This window comes from Morone saxatilis, unplaced genomic scaffold (assembly GCF_004916995.1).
Source record: "Morone saxatilis isolate NCDOM2014 unplaced genomic scaffold, NCSU_SB_2.0 Contig2, whole genome shotgun sequence".
Classification (NCBI taxonomy): domain Eukaryota; kingdom Metazoa; phylum Chordata; class Actinopteri; family Moronidae; genus Morone; species Morone saxatilis.
The window spans coordinates 20,352,529-20,368,519 of record NW_023339762.1 but is presented as its reverse complement, the minus strand read 5'-3'; the positions used below and the strand labels follow the sequence as shown (position 1 = coordinate 20,368,519).

Genomic DNA, 15,991 nt, shown 5'->3' with positions numbered 1-15,991 from the left:
AAATGTATTATTATTTATTATTACCTAAGAGCATATGGGAAGTACCAAAGTATTAATGAATGCCACAAAAATTCTTAAATTGTTCTCACACACAATTCAAGATCAAGTCTGTGCGTACGAACGATTTACGCACAAGGCTCACTGTCCGCGTCGACTCCAGTGTAGAGTCAAGTCACAAAGAGAGAAGAGCAGAACAGGCTCTCGTCTGTGTGTGAGAGAGGCACAGAGAGAGAGAGATCCTTGGGGGGCCCGTTTAATACCTGGTTTCGGTAGTCAATCTATAATAGGAACTATATGCAGTGCCATGGCAATGTGCTTAAAGGAGCCACAGGACGGATAACAGTGTTAGGTCACAGCGTGGGATAATAGCAGGAAAACATACCTTTTAGCAAATTCCAAGAAGGCAATCATCTCCTTCGGGGTGTAGATCTCAGCCAGAGGGTTGTGGGGGTTCATCAGTATAACAGCTCGGATGATCAACCCCTGAAAGAGACGGCCAGTTTGTAAGTAAATATACAGTGATCTACGATATCCACACAGTCCTTATAGAGATAAAGTTGAAAAACACTGAGAAAAATAGAGCTTCCAACGCGTTTAATGTGTTTAACTCGGCCGTTTCTGGAGTGGTTCGGTCTCTCCTTAAATATTAATCAAGGGCAACTGCTTAAGAAAAAATGCATTCATGAATTACCTCTTCCTTAGCCTTTTTCAGACCTTCTTCTAGTTTCCCTACAGTGAGGTGGAAGGGTCGACTGTCTTTGCCATCTGCCTATAAATAAAGAACAACAAGAGGAAAATAAATCAACATCCACATTGGACAGCTCTCATGGTGCACTTAAAGGAGTTTGCAGTGTCCATAAAAATGTGAGTTATATTGAATCTATACAATCAGTAAGGCACAATAAACAAAAGCTCACAGTAAACACTGCAAGTAAATCAGGCTCTGTATTCCTACCTCACAGTCAAGAGGAATGTGAAAGAGTTTGACATCACTGTACAAATGTAGATCCTCGGTGATAACGCCGTAGAAAGGAGTAGGAATGAGAATGGCATCTACAACAAAAAAAGCACCACATGACATCCAAACGCATTCATCATCTCCTTGTCAATATGAATGACTCCTTTTGTACAAATGCATACAAACCTACCACAGATGTATCAGTGACTCATCTTTAATTACCCACGTGAGCTAATATTTAGGTTATTAGCGGTCATTTTAATTGCTAATCCGGGAAGCAAATTCATTAATGAGCCAAATTTGCTCATCTAAATTTGCACAAATGTTGGTAGTAAATACATGAACATGGGCTGCTATTTAGGGCAGCTAGTGAGCAAAACAAACATATTGCATATATTGCTTAAAATGAGGCCTGGCAATAGAGGATTAGCAATTTATGTAGCTTCCTGAATAATTCTGTTATGTCTGAAATGATTATGTCACAACTTCTCTGTTATATTTTACACAATGATCATTTTTAAATACAAAAATCAAACATGGCCAGATTTCCTGTTGCTATTGTAAACATAATTTGTATTCATAAAGAACATATATGGATGTATTGTGTGTGTGTGTGTGTGTGTGTGTGTGTGTGTCAATGCATTCTGAACCTACCTTTAGGGTCACAAATGACTGCAGCAATGCATGAGAAGAGGGAGCCACAACCATTCATCACCACAACCTGAACAAACACACACATCCATTGTGTTATGGAAGACCCTAATTAGGGCACAGAGGGAGGCCTGATAAATATGATACAAATTCATCCACCAACTCAAACAGCCATTCATTACATCTGCAAATTAAGTTGGTTACCCTACAAAAGCTACGTTAGTTCAATTGCAGCATGTGGCGTCTTTATAATCATTACAAAGTTAAACAAATTAATTGAACCCACTGCCTTTATTTTTAAGAATGAATGGCTGTAACTTGTGTCTTCTGCAGCAGCAGCAGCATGAAGCGTTATTTGTTTGTTAGTAATTACATAATGTGCTGGACCATCAGTCATGGGAAGGGAACCTTGTTTACACAAATCACGTAAATTAGATCAGATCAACAGCTTCACTAGTTACACAAGAATAAAACTAAGAAAACTGTGTGTATTGTAGTGGAAACTTTGTCATTTTGCCTTGTGTAAAAGCAGATAAATATCAGAGGTTGCGTGTAACTTAGAATCATTGTGAAGAATGGTTTGTTTTAGAATTTAAAAATGATTACTGAATTAATGTAGAGGTAGAATTGTAGTGCTATTGGTGGCGCAGGTGGCCCTTCAGTAGATGTAATAGTATTCATTAGTTTAAACTTGTGGAGATTAATTATATCTTTTACCTTACCCAGTATGTGGTGTGTGGAAAATGTCCCCGCTATCTACATCCATAATATAAATGTTGTCTGTGTGTATGTATATACACACACACACACATTTATATACACAGTATACAGTATACTATGTTCTGTGTATATTCATCTTCACTCACGTTGTCAGATTTCAGTGGGTTCGGTGAACAGCAGTAGTGAGTCAGGAACTTTGCAACCTCCTCTCTCAGGCTGAAAAAGAGCAAGATGGAAAGGTTGTAAAAGGGGAAATGTTTACTTTCAGAGGTCTTGTTAAAATGTAACTTTGCTATAAGCCACTTGACAAATGTGCGTCTCATTCCAAGTGAAAATAAAGTTGCACTTTATTCTCTTACAATGTGTGTCCCCTCCAGTCTGAATACTGCAATAACGACGGGTCAATATGTAGCATGTCGGGCTTGGTCAGCTGTAGCAGGGAGGAAAATGAAATTCATTTGTGAATGCAGGCGGACTAATTTAGAATAACGTTATGTGGCAAAGACATATTTTAGTCCGTTACGCTCTACAGCGTTATTACCAGGATGTGATTGCATTAATCTTACCCGTTTATGAAGAAGATCATAGCATAGTTTGTTTTCACTGGTACCCATGTTGATTATACCCTGGGAGTGAGAAAGAAAGGATTAAAAATAATCACTACGTTGTCATTTGGACACATCAGAGCTGGATATTTACGACATGACTCAGTCTCACATCGGGGTTATCTGTGTCGTGGTACTTGTCCGTTCCATACTGCGCGTAGCCCTCCTGGAGAATGCCCTGATGCTGTCGGATGCTGTTACCGCGGTTGGACAGATACACGCTGGGGCTGGGAGTCACTGCAACTTTCGGTGTTGCCAACACATTCTGAGACATTTCGCAGACCTTGACAGGTGTGGGAAGTGTTGATTTCACTGTCTCCTGGGCGGAAGCGGCCTGTGCGGCGGGAGCGTCCGAAGGCGGCTGAGATAAAGATGATGAGACGGAGGGGGCGGCCGTGGTCGCCAGTGAAGCTGACAGATGAGCTAGGGGTGAGAACGAGGGGTCAGCTGCCGTGGTCTCGGCGGCCGGCACACCCTGTCTGACGGCAACCAACGCCCCTGTGAGCATGCTGAACAGGCGGAGCTCATGCTGGCGCTCCTGTTCCACCCTCCTCTCCTCCCGCTGTTCCCTGCGCTCCTCCGCCTGCAGCTCCCTCTCCAGCCGCGCCTCCTCCAGGGAGAGCAGGCGCTCCTCCGCTGTCTGCTGCCAGCTCAGGAAGCTGGCCAGGGCTTTATCCAGGCGCCCCTGAGTGTCACATCTAGCCCCCCCTTGACCCCACGATGTTTTGCCACCCCGGCGGCGCTTCCTCTGTCTCCCAGAGGTCGTCGGATGAGGACACTCCTTACCGGGCAGCTCAGATGCGTCTTGGAGCACGGGACAACCACCAGCCTGGGTAGCAGCTGTGGCCGAGCCGGCGATGTTCAGGTCACTGAAACCTGAAAGATATGAAAAAGAGAAATAAGTTTTGAACTACCTAACACCTGCCAGCGATAATAACAGTGATAGTCGTTGAACTGGCAACCTGAGGGGGAGATTCTTGCATTCGTTGAGCTCTCCCCTCGACCCAGGGTGTCCTCTGGCCCCAGTAGAGAATGCCCGTCAGCTTCCTGGTCGTCTCCAGATCCGTAGTACATCTCGGGGGGAGCGACACCTGAATTCAGCATGCTCTCGTCAACATCTTCACATTTAATATCCAGTGGATCTCCAGCTTTTGGAGGCTGACCAAACAGAAACCCACCAGAGGAAAGGGGACCAAAGGAGCCTGCTGGAACTCCTTGCACGTAGTGATCAGGCCCACCTGGGCTCTGAAACACCTGTTGGGCTATGACAGCCCCGCCCAGGGAGGAGTAGGTAATAGCCGGCCGGTTCGCCAGCACCCTGTCCATAACATCATAGAACTTCCACGACCTCATCTTGTGGTTGTCCTTAATGCGGCGGTACTCCAGCTTCATCTTCTTGATCTTCTCCCTGCACTGGTCCCCGGTGCGGTAGATGCCCTTTTCCCGCAGGATGTGTGCTATGCGGTCAAACACGCGTTGGTTGCGCAGCGAGCTCTCCAATTCAATCTGGACCGACTCATCGGACCACAGCTGGAGCAGCTCCACTATCTCCGGGTCGGTCCAGTTGCTGCCTCGTTCGTGCCTCCTGCCGCGAAAGTCCATCCTTTAAGTTACAGGACGTGTTCTGCAACACAGGAGGCGGGAATAATAGGACAGAGATATCAGCGGGCTGCCTCTGTCATCCTAACTTCATGAACACAAAGGAACTAAGCTCCATACTTGGTGCAAACAGTGAATATGTGAGCGTTATTTGACCCACTTTGTGTTCTCTCACCGTAAATCAAAAGTGCAGCTCTTCGGAAACACACTGCTGTGGAGCTGTCACTCAGATGTGACATCCACGTAGGTCGACACATGTCACGGCTGGTTAACCCGGTTTGGACTGGTTTGGAATGGCTTAGCTTTGTCCAGCCGGCGCTAAAATATATTATAAATCAGCCTCAAGAGCAAATTTGTTATAACTTGATTGGACGGTGAGCAGAGGCGAACACAAACATCTACATCCGGGTTGACGGCACATGCGTGCTGTCCTTATTCCGGGATAACTTTGGTCCGTGTTAAAAGGGGGGGGGGGCTGCTGAAAGCGGGCTGGATTTCACTTACCAGCCTGTAACGGGGTAGACACAACCATGCGAGTCAGTGTCAGACTGTGAGCTTTGTGTAATGGCGCCCCCTACCGCTCGGTGTGCCGTGTCGCCCGTGTGTGTAAGTTCAACGGTTACCCAGGAGATGGCGGTAGAACACAGCGGCACAAATCAGTTCGCTGGAAAACAAGGATGCGTGTTTTGTAAACAGGCTTACCCCGGATTTTTTTTTTTTTTTAACGATAAAAATGTGCATGAAGGCGGTTGTAAGAAACGTAAACAGCAATTCTAAAATAAAATAAAAAATTAAATATATTTTTCTTGTTACAACATATGAATGTATAAGTTTATATTATGCCACGAATTCATTTTATTTCACCTCTTAATAAAAAAAAAAAAGGTGAACCGTTAGCGTCGAATGCTAAGTGGCTAAACGTGACTTTACGTAAGTTTACACCTGTTTCGAGCTATATAAAAACCGCTACCCGCCCCTTTTAACGACCACGGTGTGACGAATCGAGCGTACGCGGCGGTCCAGTCGGCTTTAAAACGTGACGTATTTCCTGGAGAAAAAAGGGGGTTTGTGGCAGTTTGTTGTCATCTCCATCCAGTAGTGAACCGTTATATTGTATTGGCACGCAGCCCTTCATCACTCCCCTTTGTCTTTCTATCCGTGTGCTTACTTTACGTGTGTGTGTGTATGTGTGGGTGCATTAGTGTTATAAGACTCTAACCCGCAAACAAGTCATGTGAAATAAATTACTGAAACGGCCAAAGACAATATCTGGGTGCGACGGATGAAGTTAAGTGGCCAAATGTAACCGTGGTGGGATAGTTGAATTCGGCGCTTCTTTTTTTTTTTTTTTGCAGGAGGAGGAGGGTGGCTTGTCGTGTGGATAGCATTATTATTCACCTCCTGGATCAAGTAGAGGACGTACAGCGTCAGGTTAGTTTGATGTAAAGTTGGAAGTCAAGCCGCAGGAGAAAGGTGGAGTCTCCGCCCGGAGGGAGAAGAAGAGGAGGAGGAGGAGGAGGAGGAGGAGGCACCACGTCTCGGTTTCGCTTGTTGGCATCTTTTAGTTTTGTGTAAAAGCCACGAGTTAGATGTGTTCAAAGCAGGGGAGGGCAGCAGCGGCAGAGTGGGTGGGAACAATGGGAGTATTTGCGGAAAGCATGAGGGCTATTTTAGCATAAAGTGTCTGCCAGCGCTGCCGACAGCTCTCACCAGTCCTCCCAGTCAGGTAAATCCTCCCCCAGTCTGGACAACGGGCTCTCTTCATCCTAATAGATGGACCTTCTTATTTCTTTTTTTTTTTTGTTCTTGAAGGAGACATGACTTAGCCCGATCACCAGCCTTTGGGTCCGCAGCGCTTCCTCTCTGAAGTTCATTGTTGGTAAGATAACGGCATGTTTGTTGCAACTGTTGTGTTTACAGTGTTGTTGTTTTTGCAGCAATGTCTCAATTGACTCTGTTAATCCTGATTTATGTCCTCCTTCCTCTCTGTCTCTGTTGCACCTTACATCCTCTTCCTCTCTTCCTCATTCAGCCTGGAGCCTTAATGGGCTGAACCCCCCCATCAGGTACTTTTTTATCTGTGTGAGGTGGGAATTGCTCTAATAAATTCCAGTTAATTCTCCTTCACAGGCGAGGCAGGTAGTGTTTAGACCAAGCTGCGCACTATTCCTCTTCACACTGGCGTCAGGCGTCTGCGTCTATTTTGAGGAGAAGCAAAATTGTGCTCAGTTTGGACCGGCAAGCTGGAAAACTAAACTTCGAGTGATCCAACTCATCCTGTATTATCCTCTGGTTGCTCCTGCTGTAACACCTCCAGTGCAACTCCCACTGGGATCTCAACAAGGAGGTGGGGGGGGGTCAAGGTCACCAGCTATTGAGGCAAACGGCTCCAAGCTCCAAGCTCTCAACCACATCAGAGATTACTCTATAATGCAAGCCTGTGTCTGTATTTGTGTGGCCCACACCGTGTGGTCCTGCGTTTCTCTTTACGTCGCCGGAGGAAGTCCAAATGAGCGGTTCACACACACTTCGCCCAGTTGTGTCGGGTTTAACGGTGCCGATCGTTCTTCAGCCGGCACTTCACACGTTTTATAAGGAGCATAAAGCAGGAATGCAGTGGGGGAGAAAGAAGTAGGAAGACAAACTTGTCAAGAGTATAACTCATCTATAAACCAGGACGGAGAGTGTTGTGGATGAGAGGAAGTTTGACACAGGGAACAACGCCAAGATTCAGATGGCTGTAAAAAAAAAAAATTGTGTTGGATCTCTCTGTGGGACATTACTTACAGGATTGATTCTTTCTCCTGGACACGTTGCTGCTGCCCTAGACAACATTTTATCAGGCTTTTCCATCTGCGCAGCTCATACAGCGGGAGCTCAGATGGATCAAGCCTTAGTGGTACTCAGTCACAGAGTTGTCGTTCACTTCCAGCTGTGTCCCGACAGGGCACGAGATGCCTTGTGTCTCCGGTTTTCCAATCGCAATCTAACGTGGAACAGATTTTTCCTCCCAGGAGAGGAGGATGCTTGGCTGTCACTAGTACTTCACAAGTGCTACAGAGCTCTCCTGTGTCTTTGTTTTCTCTGAGAGGGTTAGCCCAGAGCACATGGTGGGTGTTGATTAGACCGGTGGGCAGCCTGAAATAGCGCTGGAGTGCTGCATATGGTCGGTCCCAGCTTTGTGGGCTCGCCATTAGCAGTGGAAATCGCCTGTTAGAGCTGTTATTCCGTCAAATTACGGTTATCGGGTCTCTCCGGAGGGGTGCTCATGTAGAGGAAGTTAACTGAATGCATATGTTGTTTGTCACATTTGTACTATTGGACACTGTTCATTACTGTAGGCCTCTGCTGATGTTCAATTAGTAGTTTCTCTGAAGCAGCCGGGGGGGTCAAGTGTTTTCCAGGATATACAGACTGTTCAGATGGGTCAGAAAGTCCAGTTTTCTTAACACCAACTCTTTACTACCAGTACTTTATCTAGACCAGGTATCTAGAGCTGGACTATACTTATAAAATTGTATATTATGATGCGTTTGAGGGAGATTATCAGCCGTGGAAAAGATAACCCAGCAGATAAACCACTGACTTATACTGGATTTCTGAGGCCAATACCGACATGGATAATTGAGTGTTGATAGAAGTAAGGATACTGGCTGACTGGCTGAAAAAATGATAATAACAATAAGCATAATCACCAGTGCGGTACTACTATGTACTGCAGTTCACAGTTTATGCCATCAACGTTAATATCTGTTATAAGCCAGAGTTGGACAGTAATGTACCTCATGCTGATATGTCTGTCAGGCTGTAGCTATTCCACAATACAGTTTGTATCATATAGCTATAATGAAACCTCTAAGATCAGAACACATTACACAGTATTAATATTACCATATTGATATTACTGCATGTCAAACTTCGCCCCAGATCTTGTTAATCAGTCTGGCTCATAACAGATCTTAAACGCTGGTGTTCCTCAAAGCCGCACCTCTGTAGAGTGTCCAGCAGTGTGTAGAAGCTGTTAATGGTGATATCAAGACAATAATGAATCCACAGCGTTGACGCATCTTCTCAGTAGAGATGAATTGTAAGGGGGGGGGGGGCAAAGGACAGGAATCACTCTGTGGTTAGTTTGTACAACACAGTTTGGCTGTGTTGGTCACGGAGCAGCTCCACTCGAGCGGTTGGGGGTGAAGTGCGCTCCTCAAAGGCACCTCAGCTGTTTTTGGTGATGCAGGTAAGCAAAGTATGTTGATAGGAGCAACCTGTTGTTGCTGCTGCAGTTTTGTTCCATAAGAGAGAGAGAGGGAGCAGGAATCTTTAATCAAAATATTCCACCATCCCCGTCACCACGAGATGCTGAACTATATTTGGAGGTCTGTCAATAGCTTGAAACAGAAGGTGATGAATTAATAATTCAAAGCTGTCATGCAATTTCAGCATAGCACAGGTCACTTTTCCACCCCTGCATTTCCACAGGCTCACTTACTTGAGCGTGGTACTAATCTTGAAAGAGGTTATGCATCTGATTTTCTGTTTTCATTGTAGTTTAGGTTCTAAAGTCTCAAGTTCTCCTGTGGTTTGAAGGGTAAAGGTTTCCTCTTAGTTTCAGGCCTTTGATGTATATTGTAAGAGTAAGCAGCCTCTTGTTAACTCCTCTCCAGGCTGTTTTGAGACAAGGTGTTTTGGGCGATGTGTTATCATGTGCTCGTTATTTTCCGCAGTGCTGTGTGGGGGAGGGATACCAACCCTCTCTCTTCCACCGTCTCCATCTATTCCTCCTTCTCGATGACAGCAGACCCCCCGCTCCTGTTTTTGTGACTCCAGCATAGCATCTAATGAGCTCAGAAGAATTGCTCCACGGGAAGAGTGACAGCCCCTGGTCATGTTGCCACCACCTCTCCTGCTGCGCTCGAATCACACCCACTCCTAAATGTATCTGTGAAGCCACAGATGTATTCAGTGAGTTTCTCCTCTTTGAATAGTTTGGATACACATAACTCCCCAGAAGCGGGGGATAATTGTTTGAGTGAATAAAGGCGTGGCCATCCTCTGTGTTGGTAAAAGGTTGTGAAATGTTTACTTTTTTTGGACAATGGATTTCAGGGAGAACTAAAGGTGAAAGTATCTTGCCTGCAAACCAGTTTCCTTGTTACATGACAGATGCCAATAGAGTTAGTTAGGTTTTATTTTCCAAGTCCTTGAGAAAGGGCCAGTTATTTGACAGGACCCAAATTCACAGTGGAAAGGAAGGAAGGAAGGAAGGAAGGAAGGAAGGAAGGTGACTCTGTGATAAGGTTAACATGATTCAAGATTAAGAAAGTGTCTTTTTTTTTCACGTGTTGTTATGTGCATGGACGAGTACCGTGGTGTTGGGAGGCGCACAGACTGCTTTTAGACACTGCCACCTACTGCCCACATCACCGCCACTTAATTTGAATGCACTGTGAAAATACAGTTTTTTTTTTCTTTCACATTCAGTGCCTATGAGGAGTACAAACACACTCAGCCACAGTCAGTGAAACAGTCTGCTCTACTGCAGGTTTGCCTTACCTTGCAGAAGACATAGGCTCCTTTTTGTTTTTCAAAAATTCATTAACAAGACTGAAAGTCTAAAGTCCCATAGCAGCCCCTAAAGCCTGAAATGTTCATTACACAACCCTGTTTGAAACAGTTTGACAGAGTGCACACCACACTGATGATTTTGTTATTCTGAGAGCCTTAAGGGAGTGGGGATAAAAATGTTAATTTGTCCTGAGGGTGGCCATAGGCGAATGACACATGGTCATTAGAATAAAAAAGGGTTTGTCTCCTTGGGAGTCTAAAAATGCTGAGCAAAGTTCATGACAATCTGCCTTCTAGATCATGAGATATCTTATGGGCACAACTGACGGTACGACGTAAGGTCAGAGCAAGTTAATATATCATTCTGTTCTCAAAATAAAGTCATTTTCATTGCCCATTGGTGCTGAAACATTGGGATTTATCCTCTGGAGACCATGTATAATCACTGTATTTCTTGTGTTAAGGTAGCCATTTTGACCTGATGATGGCTCTAGATATATACTACGGGGGCTTGGCGGTCACCGAATCTCAACTGATACCAATCAATATCAATACCGATGGGAGAGTTTGGATGTGTTAGACAGTGTCATCCATCAGAGTTCAAGTCTTTGTCAAGGCACATTGCCCTTCTGGAAACTTTTGGCGACCCAACACCTTACTAAGACACATTAACAACGTGTTCGACAAATATGTCAAACTCATTCCACTGCCACTGCCATGATGACGAGTAGAACAACCGGTCCTCGTGCTCAGCTATCTTCCCCATATTTCTCCCACAAAAAAATGCTAAAAAGGCAGAGGTGAACACACCAATTAAAAAAAGGCTCAGCCTGAACCTTCAGAGTTACTTCTATTACTTTCGCATGGTGTAGCAGGGATTGACTTACTGAATGGCAGTTTGATTCTGCGTTGGTGGGATCAGCAGTGGGACTGGACAGTCATTTAGACCTGCATCACCTCTTTTCTCTTCATCTTTCCTAAGAAGAACTGATATACTTATACGGATTCCAACACCTTATCATCTTTATTCTCAGTCAGAGGCGGTTAACTTACTGCAAAGCTTTCCTTTTTATGTGTGACTTACGGGCTCCTTTCCTACGACTCAAAGAGCTACAAATCAAAAGCCCTGAGAATGTCCCAGTGTGAAATTCTTTTTTCTGTTTTAACATCTGCTCAAATAATGATCCTTTTTTTATCACGCTTGTTATTTTACTCTTCAATTAGAATATGTCAGCAGTACCTTCGCAGACCTAATAAGTAGCTGGTTGAATTTAAATTTTGGAAAGTCCTAAAATTAGGAGCAGTGTCTGAGTGAGCTTTAAAATGTCCTCCATCTCAGACGCCTTGCCACAAGTAGCCGTGTAAAGGTTTTGCTTAGAGCTCGTCCTGTATTGCAGCAACATGCCTACTGTATATCATTATCATACGTTACCATTCCAGGTATGAAAAAACAAGGGAGAATTGAAGAATAATTCTGTTTTTGGCACAGCCCTTGTCTGTTTTGACCTAATATTTATGCTTTGCAAATTTATGAAGACGTTCTTTTTCTGTAGAAGTAGACAGTGAGCTAAGTATGATGCATGATAAGGTCTGTGGGTGTGCTGTTTATTTTTGCTTCAGTTTTGGCTTTGTTTCCTGAACGGTATCTGCAGTACTGTAGGTAATTTAGGCCCAAGACTGACCCAGTTAAGAAGGCCATGCCTGTGTTTATAGCTGACTCTGTCCTCTCATCTCCAGGCCACCGTTCTACTTTGCTGCTGTAAGGTAGAGCAGCCCCACTCTGCCTGGGAAGCAGTGACGGACGGACGGATAGACTGCCCTGTGAAGTCCTCCTTTTAATGGATGCCAGGGTGGCCCTGCTACATGTATGGACAGTCCTTGTCCTCCTGACAGCAGAACGGAAGTGGATTGATGCTGCAGAGGTCTACACCAACGCTTGGGCTGTCCAGATCAATGGGGGGCCAGAGGAGGCTGACCGCATCGCCAGGGAACATGGTTTCATCAACCATGGCAATGTAAGTTCGTCTTACTGCGTGTGTGTGTGTGTAAATGCATGAGTATGTACACACTGAAAAGGTGTCTCTCATCTATATCACTCCATGTGAGACTGTTTCCTTACCCAGCTATGGCTTGTAGGTGAACATCAATGTTACAAAACTGTCGTACATCAAAGCTGAGCATCAGCGAGCCTGACGTGACACCTCCAAGAAATCCTGTTTGCGCAGCAAGTCGCACAAGTGTGGCCTCCTCCACTTTTTGTAGCTTAAAGTGGGGCATGCATGACTTCCTAACACACTGGCAGACAGTTTACTGAGTTACTGTTAGGAATAGACAGGAATAATAAGGCTGTTATTTCAGTGTCTCAAGGAAGGTTGTTATATTTAATTATGATGTCAGTAGTTAAATTTTATTGCAAACACTTTAGCTTCCGTTTTTGGGATTGGCAAGTCATTTTAATTAAATGAGCTGTTGTGACATACAGTTCGCAGATAGGGGAAAGAAAAACAATTGTCAGAAGAGGTGAAGAAGAATAATGGGGAGAGAGGGAGAAGTAGTTGCGTCTTATTGTTCTTTCAGTGGTGTGTTAGGTCCCTTGAACAGCAAAATACTTCTAAGGCTAAGCTTTTCCATATTTGTGCACAGCAGTTGACAGTGAGTCGCTATTTTGTCCCCTCTTCCCCTGTTGCTCCACTTGAGACTTAACTTCATTTGCATGCATCTTTGTGGATCCGCCTGAGTGCTGCACACGCCAGTGAACAGCCTTCTGGATTACTTCTTAGGAATGCGCGTAGGAGGTTCTGCATATTCCCACCCCACTTCTCCCCGCCTCAAATAAAGAGGATTTTCTGAAAGAGAGGTTTTGCAAAATTAATTTGGTCTTATCGTTGCTTTCTTTATTTTGGCAAAGATGGAGCTTTGTCTGGAGTGCAAAGCCAGATGTTTTTAGTCTCCCTGTTATCACAGTGAACAGTTGTCACATGGATTTATGTAAAACTGGACGATTAGATTAGATGTGTGTCATTATTAAAAGCTCTGTATCGTCTACCCCATTATATTAAAACGTATCCATGTGACATAACATGGACTCTGGAGTTCATATAGTATTGATCTGCAGTTGTTCTAACAGTCTAAAAATATTGTACTGCGGAGTGAAAGAAAGAGTACATTAGGTATAATGACCCCTAACAGACTTTTACTCTTAATTGCTTCTATGAATTCTAGATTGTGAATCAGTCTCCACTCTTCTTTGTGATTTGGGTAAAATGTAATGTTCAATATTCTGCTCACAGAAAACACATACATATTCTAGACAATCACCCAGGGACACAACGCTATGGAGCAAAAAAAAAATGTCTCTCTTCCTCCAAACGAGGCAGTTCTTCTTTCTTTCATATTTCCCTTATGTGATCGTTTCCCTAAAAAAACCTTTATGGCTTTCTCTCTCCTGTTTATCTCTCCTTCCCTCATTTCACCCAACCACAAAGACATCTCCGGCCTCTCTTCTCTCCATTAAACTACTAGATTAATGGGGAGATGTATAACTTTATTTTTCCACTCTGTTAAATAGGGATTGTGTCAAAGGAGCAGAGCTAGAAGTAGTCACAGGGACGAGTCCTCCAAGGCGGCTGTCAGTCACTGAATCTCTGATGCCATACGGCAGCTTGTCATTTTAGTGGATGTGACATTAAACCACTCAGGTCCTGGAGGGTGAACAAGGCATGTAGCCCTGTTTCATATGATGGGTCCTAAAAACAACCCTATTCACTTCATCCCAGCCAACCAACAGTACTTTTTTGTGGTTCTGGGTTCATGACACCACAGCCCACAAGATGTCTGTCATCTGTCTGAAGAAATCTTATAGTGCAGCTTCTTTGCAGTTTTGATGTGAGAGGCAGATATATTTCACTGGTGGATATAGATGTCTGCAAGCTTAGAGAGGGTGGAGATGGATAATAAAAGCAGAGTAGGAGAGAAGGTAGAAAGATTTGGGATAATTGACAATTTCCTATTGGAAAAAGAGTAGAAGTGAGACGTGGTGATAGCAGGACGGTTGCAAGGACGTGTGGGAGACGCTAGTAAAAAGGAAGATAGCTAATGGAGTATGGTATTAGGAACTGAAAAGCATGAGTGCTGGATGACTGGAAGGGTGAAATTTAGTATTATCCACTGTCTGGAATTTGATTTTGTGGGAGTACATCTTCAGTCATTGTTTCTCAGAAGCACCCAAATAAGTTTTATTTTAGTCTCTAGTCCCTGAGTGGGTGCTATGAGAGAAGGATGATCTACTGTATGTGCCGTGCCTGTGCTTTGACAGTGCAGTGGGGGTTATATGAGGGTATGGGTTATGGAAGGCTTTTAAGGGCTGGGGGCTTAGAGTGGGAAACGACTTTTTCCAGCATCCTTGGTGTTTGTTCTACAGGGCACTTGAAGAGAGAAAAGAGGCTGATGTATTATCATGAGGTACTGTAATAGGATTTTGATCACTAATGTGATTACGGGATCATCACATAACTGGTTATTTGTTCATTGCAGTGCTCAGAAATGGCTTATTGTCTTGGTGCGCCTTTATGTATTTGCAGATTCGCTCATTATGTTTCAGCTTTATTTTATTTTAGTTGGTGTGAGGGGAAGAAAGGGTACTTGAGTGTGTTCGGTGTGTGTGTGTGTGTGTGGGTGGGTGTGTTCAACCCCATGGTTTAATTGTAAATGTCATTAAGACATCCTAGTGTGCGTTGGCATTTTGCAAGTTGACACAAAGCGTTGTTATATCTGTTTCTCTGTATTTTGTTTAGTAGTGGGTTTTTTTTGTTGTTTTTTTTGTTGTTTTTTTCAATAATGCTTTTGTGTCTGCGTGGGTGTACCAGACCAGGGTTTAGAGCTAAATGTCATGTCGTGTTCTTGGTGAGCCAAGGCAGAAATCATTGTTTTATGAGGATGGGCAGGCTCTGTGGGCGTTGACAGACTGAATCACCCCGCTCTGTGGAGTAGACGTCTAATGCCAGAGCCTGTGCCTCTGTGTCTCCCTAGCTCTCTCACTACATCTCTCCATCTGGGTCTCTTGGTCCCTTTCTATTTATAGCTAATTTACTCAAAACATGGCTATAGTGTGATCTGAAGTAAACAACACACAGGTTTTGTTATCCGACTTCCCACCGTCTGCTCCAGCAGCCTCGGCCCTCCTCAGAAACTGCAGGGAAGCGCTCCTCTGGCTCTTGTGTCGCGGAGGTAACAGGTAATTTCCAGGTAGTGAGCAAATGTTTGATTGCATTCACCTTGTGTCAGCTGATAGTACTATAATATTCCTTCAAAATCCAATATTCCTGCTGCAATTTCTAGGTTTTACAGACCACTGTTTCTCAATTTCATACCATCACAGCCCCAAACACACACAAACACATACCTGCTCTGTGCTACAATGTAATGCGCTCCAAGGCCATTGTCTTTTACCCTGCACATGATACCCTGCCAACTATGTGAAGCTCAAGCCTACTGGCCAATTCCCTCTCTCTCTAGCTGTCTGTCTTTGTTGATTCATTTCGATTCAAATGAGCCGTATTGGCATGAAATGTAACAAAATAAATACATCACGCTCTCACTCACTCCCCTACTCTCTCTCTCTCTGGTCTACTTATCTGGTGGCTGCGTGAGGTGGTCACAGCACATCAGGACTGAGTTAATGTTTTATTGCTAAAGAAATGACACCGATGCTTTTAAGATTGTACATGGGCAGTTTGCTCTGTGGGTGAAGAGCGTTTGATTATTTTAGATTGGAATGTTATTTGTAAAGCAAGCTCTGTCAGGCTGGTTATGTCAGATGGTGTTGCTTTTATCTTCCTTCCGTTTGCCTCGAGTGCGATTGGGAGGCATTTGCGCTTTGTGTGTGTGTGTGTGT

At 44.2% G+C, this 15,991-nt stretch overlaps 2 protein-coding genes across 5 annotated transcripts in view; one reads left to right on the top strand and one right to left on the bottom strand.

Annotated features, from left to right (window-relative positions):
- The window catches only part of accs (1-aminocyclopropane-1-carboxylate synthase homolog (Arabidopsis)(non-functional)), an 8,175-nt gene extending 3,203 nt beyond the window's left edge, over positions 1-4,972 (bottom strand). Inside the window, exons 1-10 of one of the 2 annotated variants that reach the window (XM_035665330.1) lie at positions 4,709-4,972; positions 3,897-4,558; positions 3,047-3,810; positions 2,896-2,955; positions 2,689-2,759; positions 2,476-2,545; positions 1,613-1,679; positions 956-1,053; positions 692-769; positions 383-483 (exon numbers count right to left, since the gene is read on the bottom strand). In XM_035665330.1, coding sequence (XP_035521223.1) covers positions 383-483; positions 692-769; positions 956-1,053; positions 1,613-1,679; positions 2,476-2,545; positions 2,689-2,759; positions 2,896-2,955; positions 3,047-3,810; positions 3,897-4,536 — 1,949 coding nt within the window. In that variant the 5' untranslated portion in view covers positions 4,537-4,558; positions 4,709-4,972. Of the gene's footprint in view, positions 1-382; positions 484-691; positions 770-955; positions 1,054-1,612; positions 1,680-2,475; positions 2,546-2,688; positions 2,760-2,895; positions 2,956-3,046; positions 3,811-3,896 lie in introns of both variants that reach the window. The other variant, XM_035665329.1, reaches the window with a different exon arrangement.
- A 570-nt stretch (positions 4,973-5,542) lies between these two features.
- furinb (furin (paired basic amino acid cleaving enzyme) b) overlaps positions 5,543-15,991 on the top strand; it is an 82,366-nt gene continuing 71,917 nt past the window's right edge. Inside the window, exons 1-4 of one of the 3 annotated variants that reach the window (XM_035664461.1) lie at positions 5,543-6,259; positions 6,346-6,412; positions 9,258-9,495; positions 11,836-12,113. In XM_035664461.1, coding sequence (XP_035520354.1) covers positions 11,937-12,113 — 177 coding nt within the window. In that variant the 5' untranslated portion in view covers positions 5,543-6,259; positions 6,346-6,412; positions 9,258-9,495; positions 11,836-11,936. Of the gene's footprint in view, positions 6,413-9,257; positions 9,496-11,835; positions 12,114-15,991 lie in introns of all 3 variants that reach the window. The other 2 variants (XM_035664460.1, XM_035664462.1) reach the window with 2 other exon arrangements.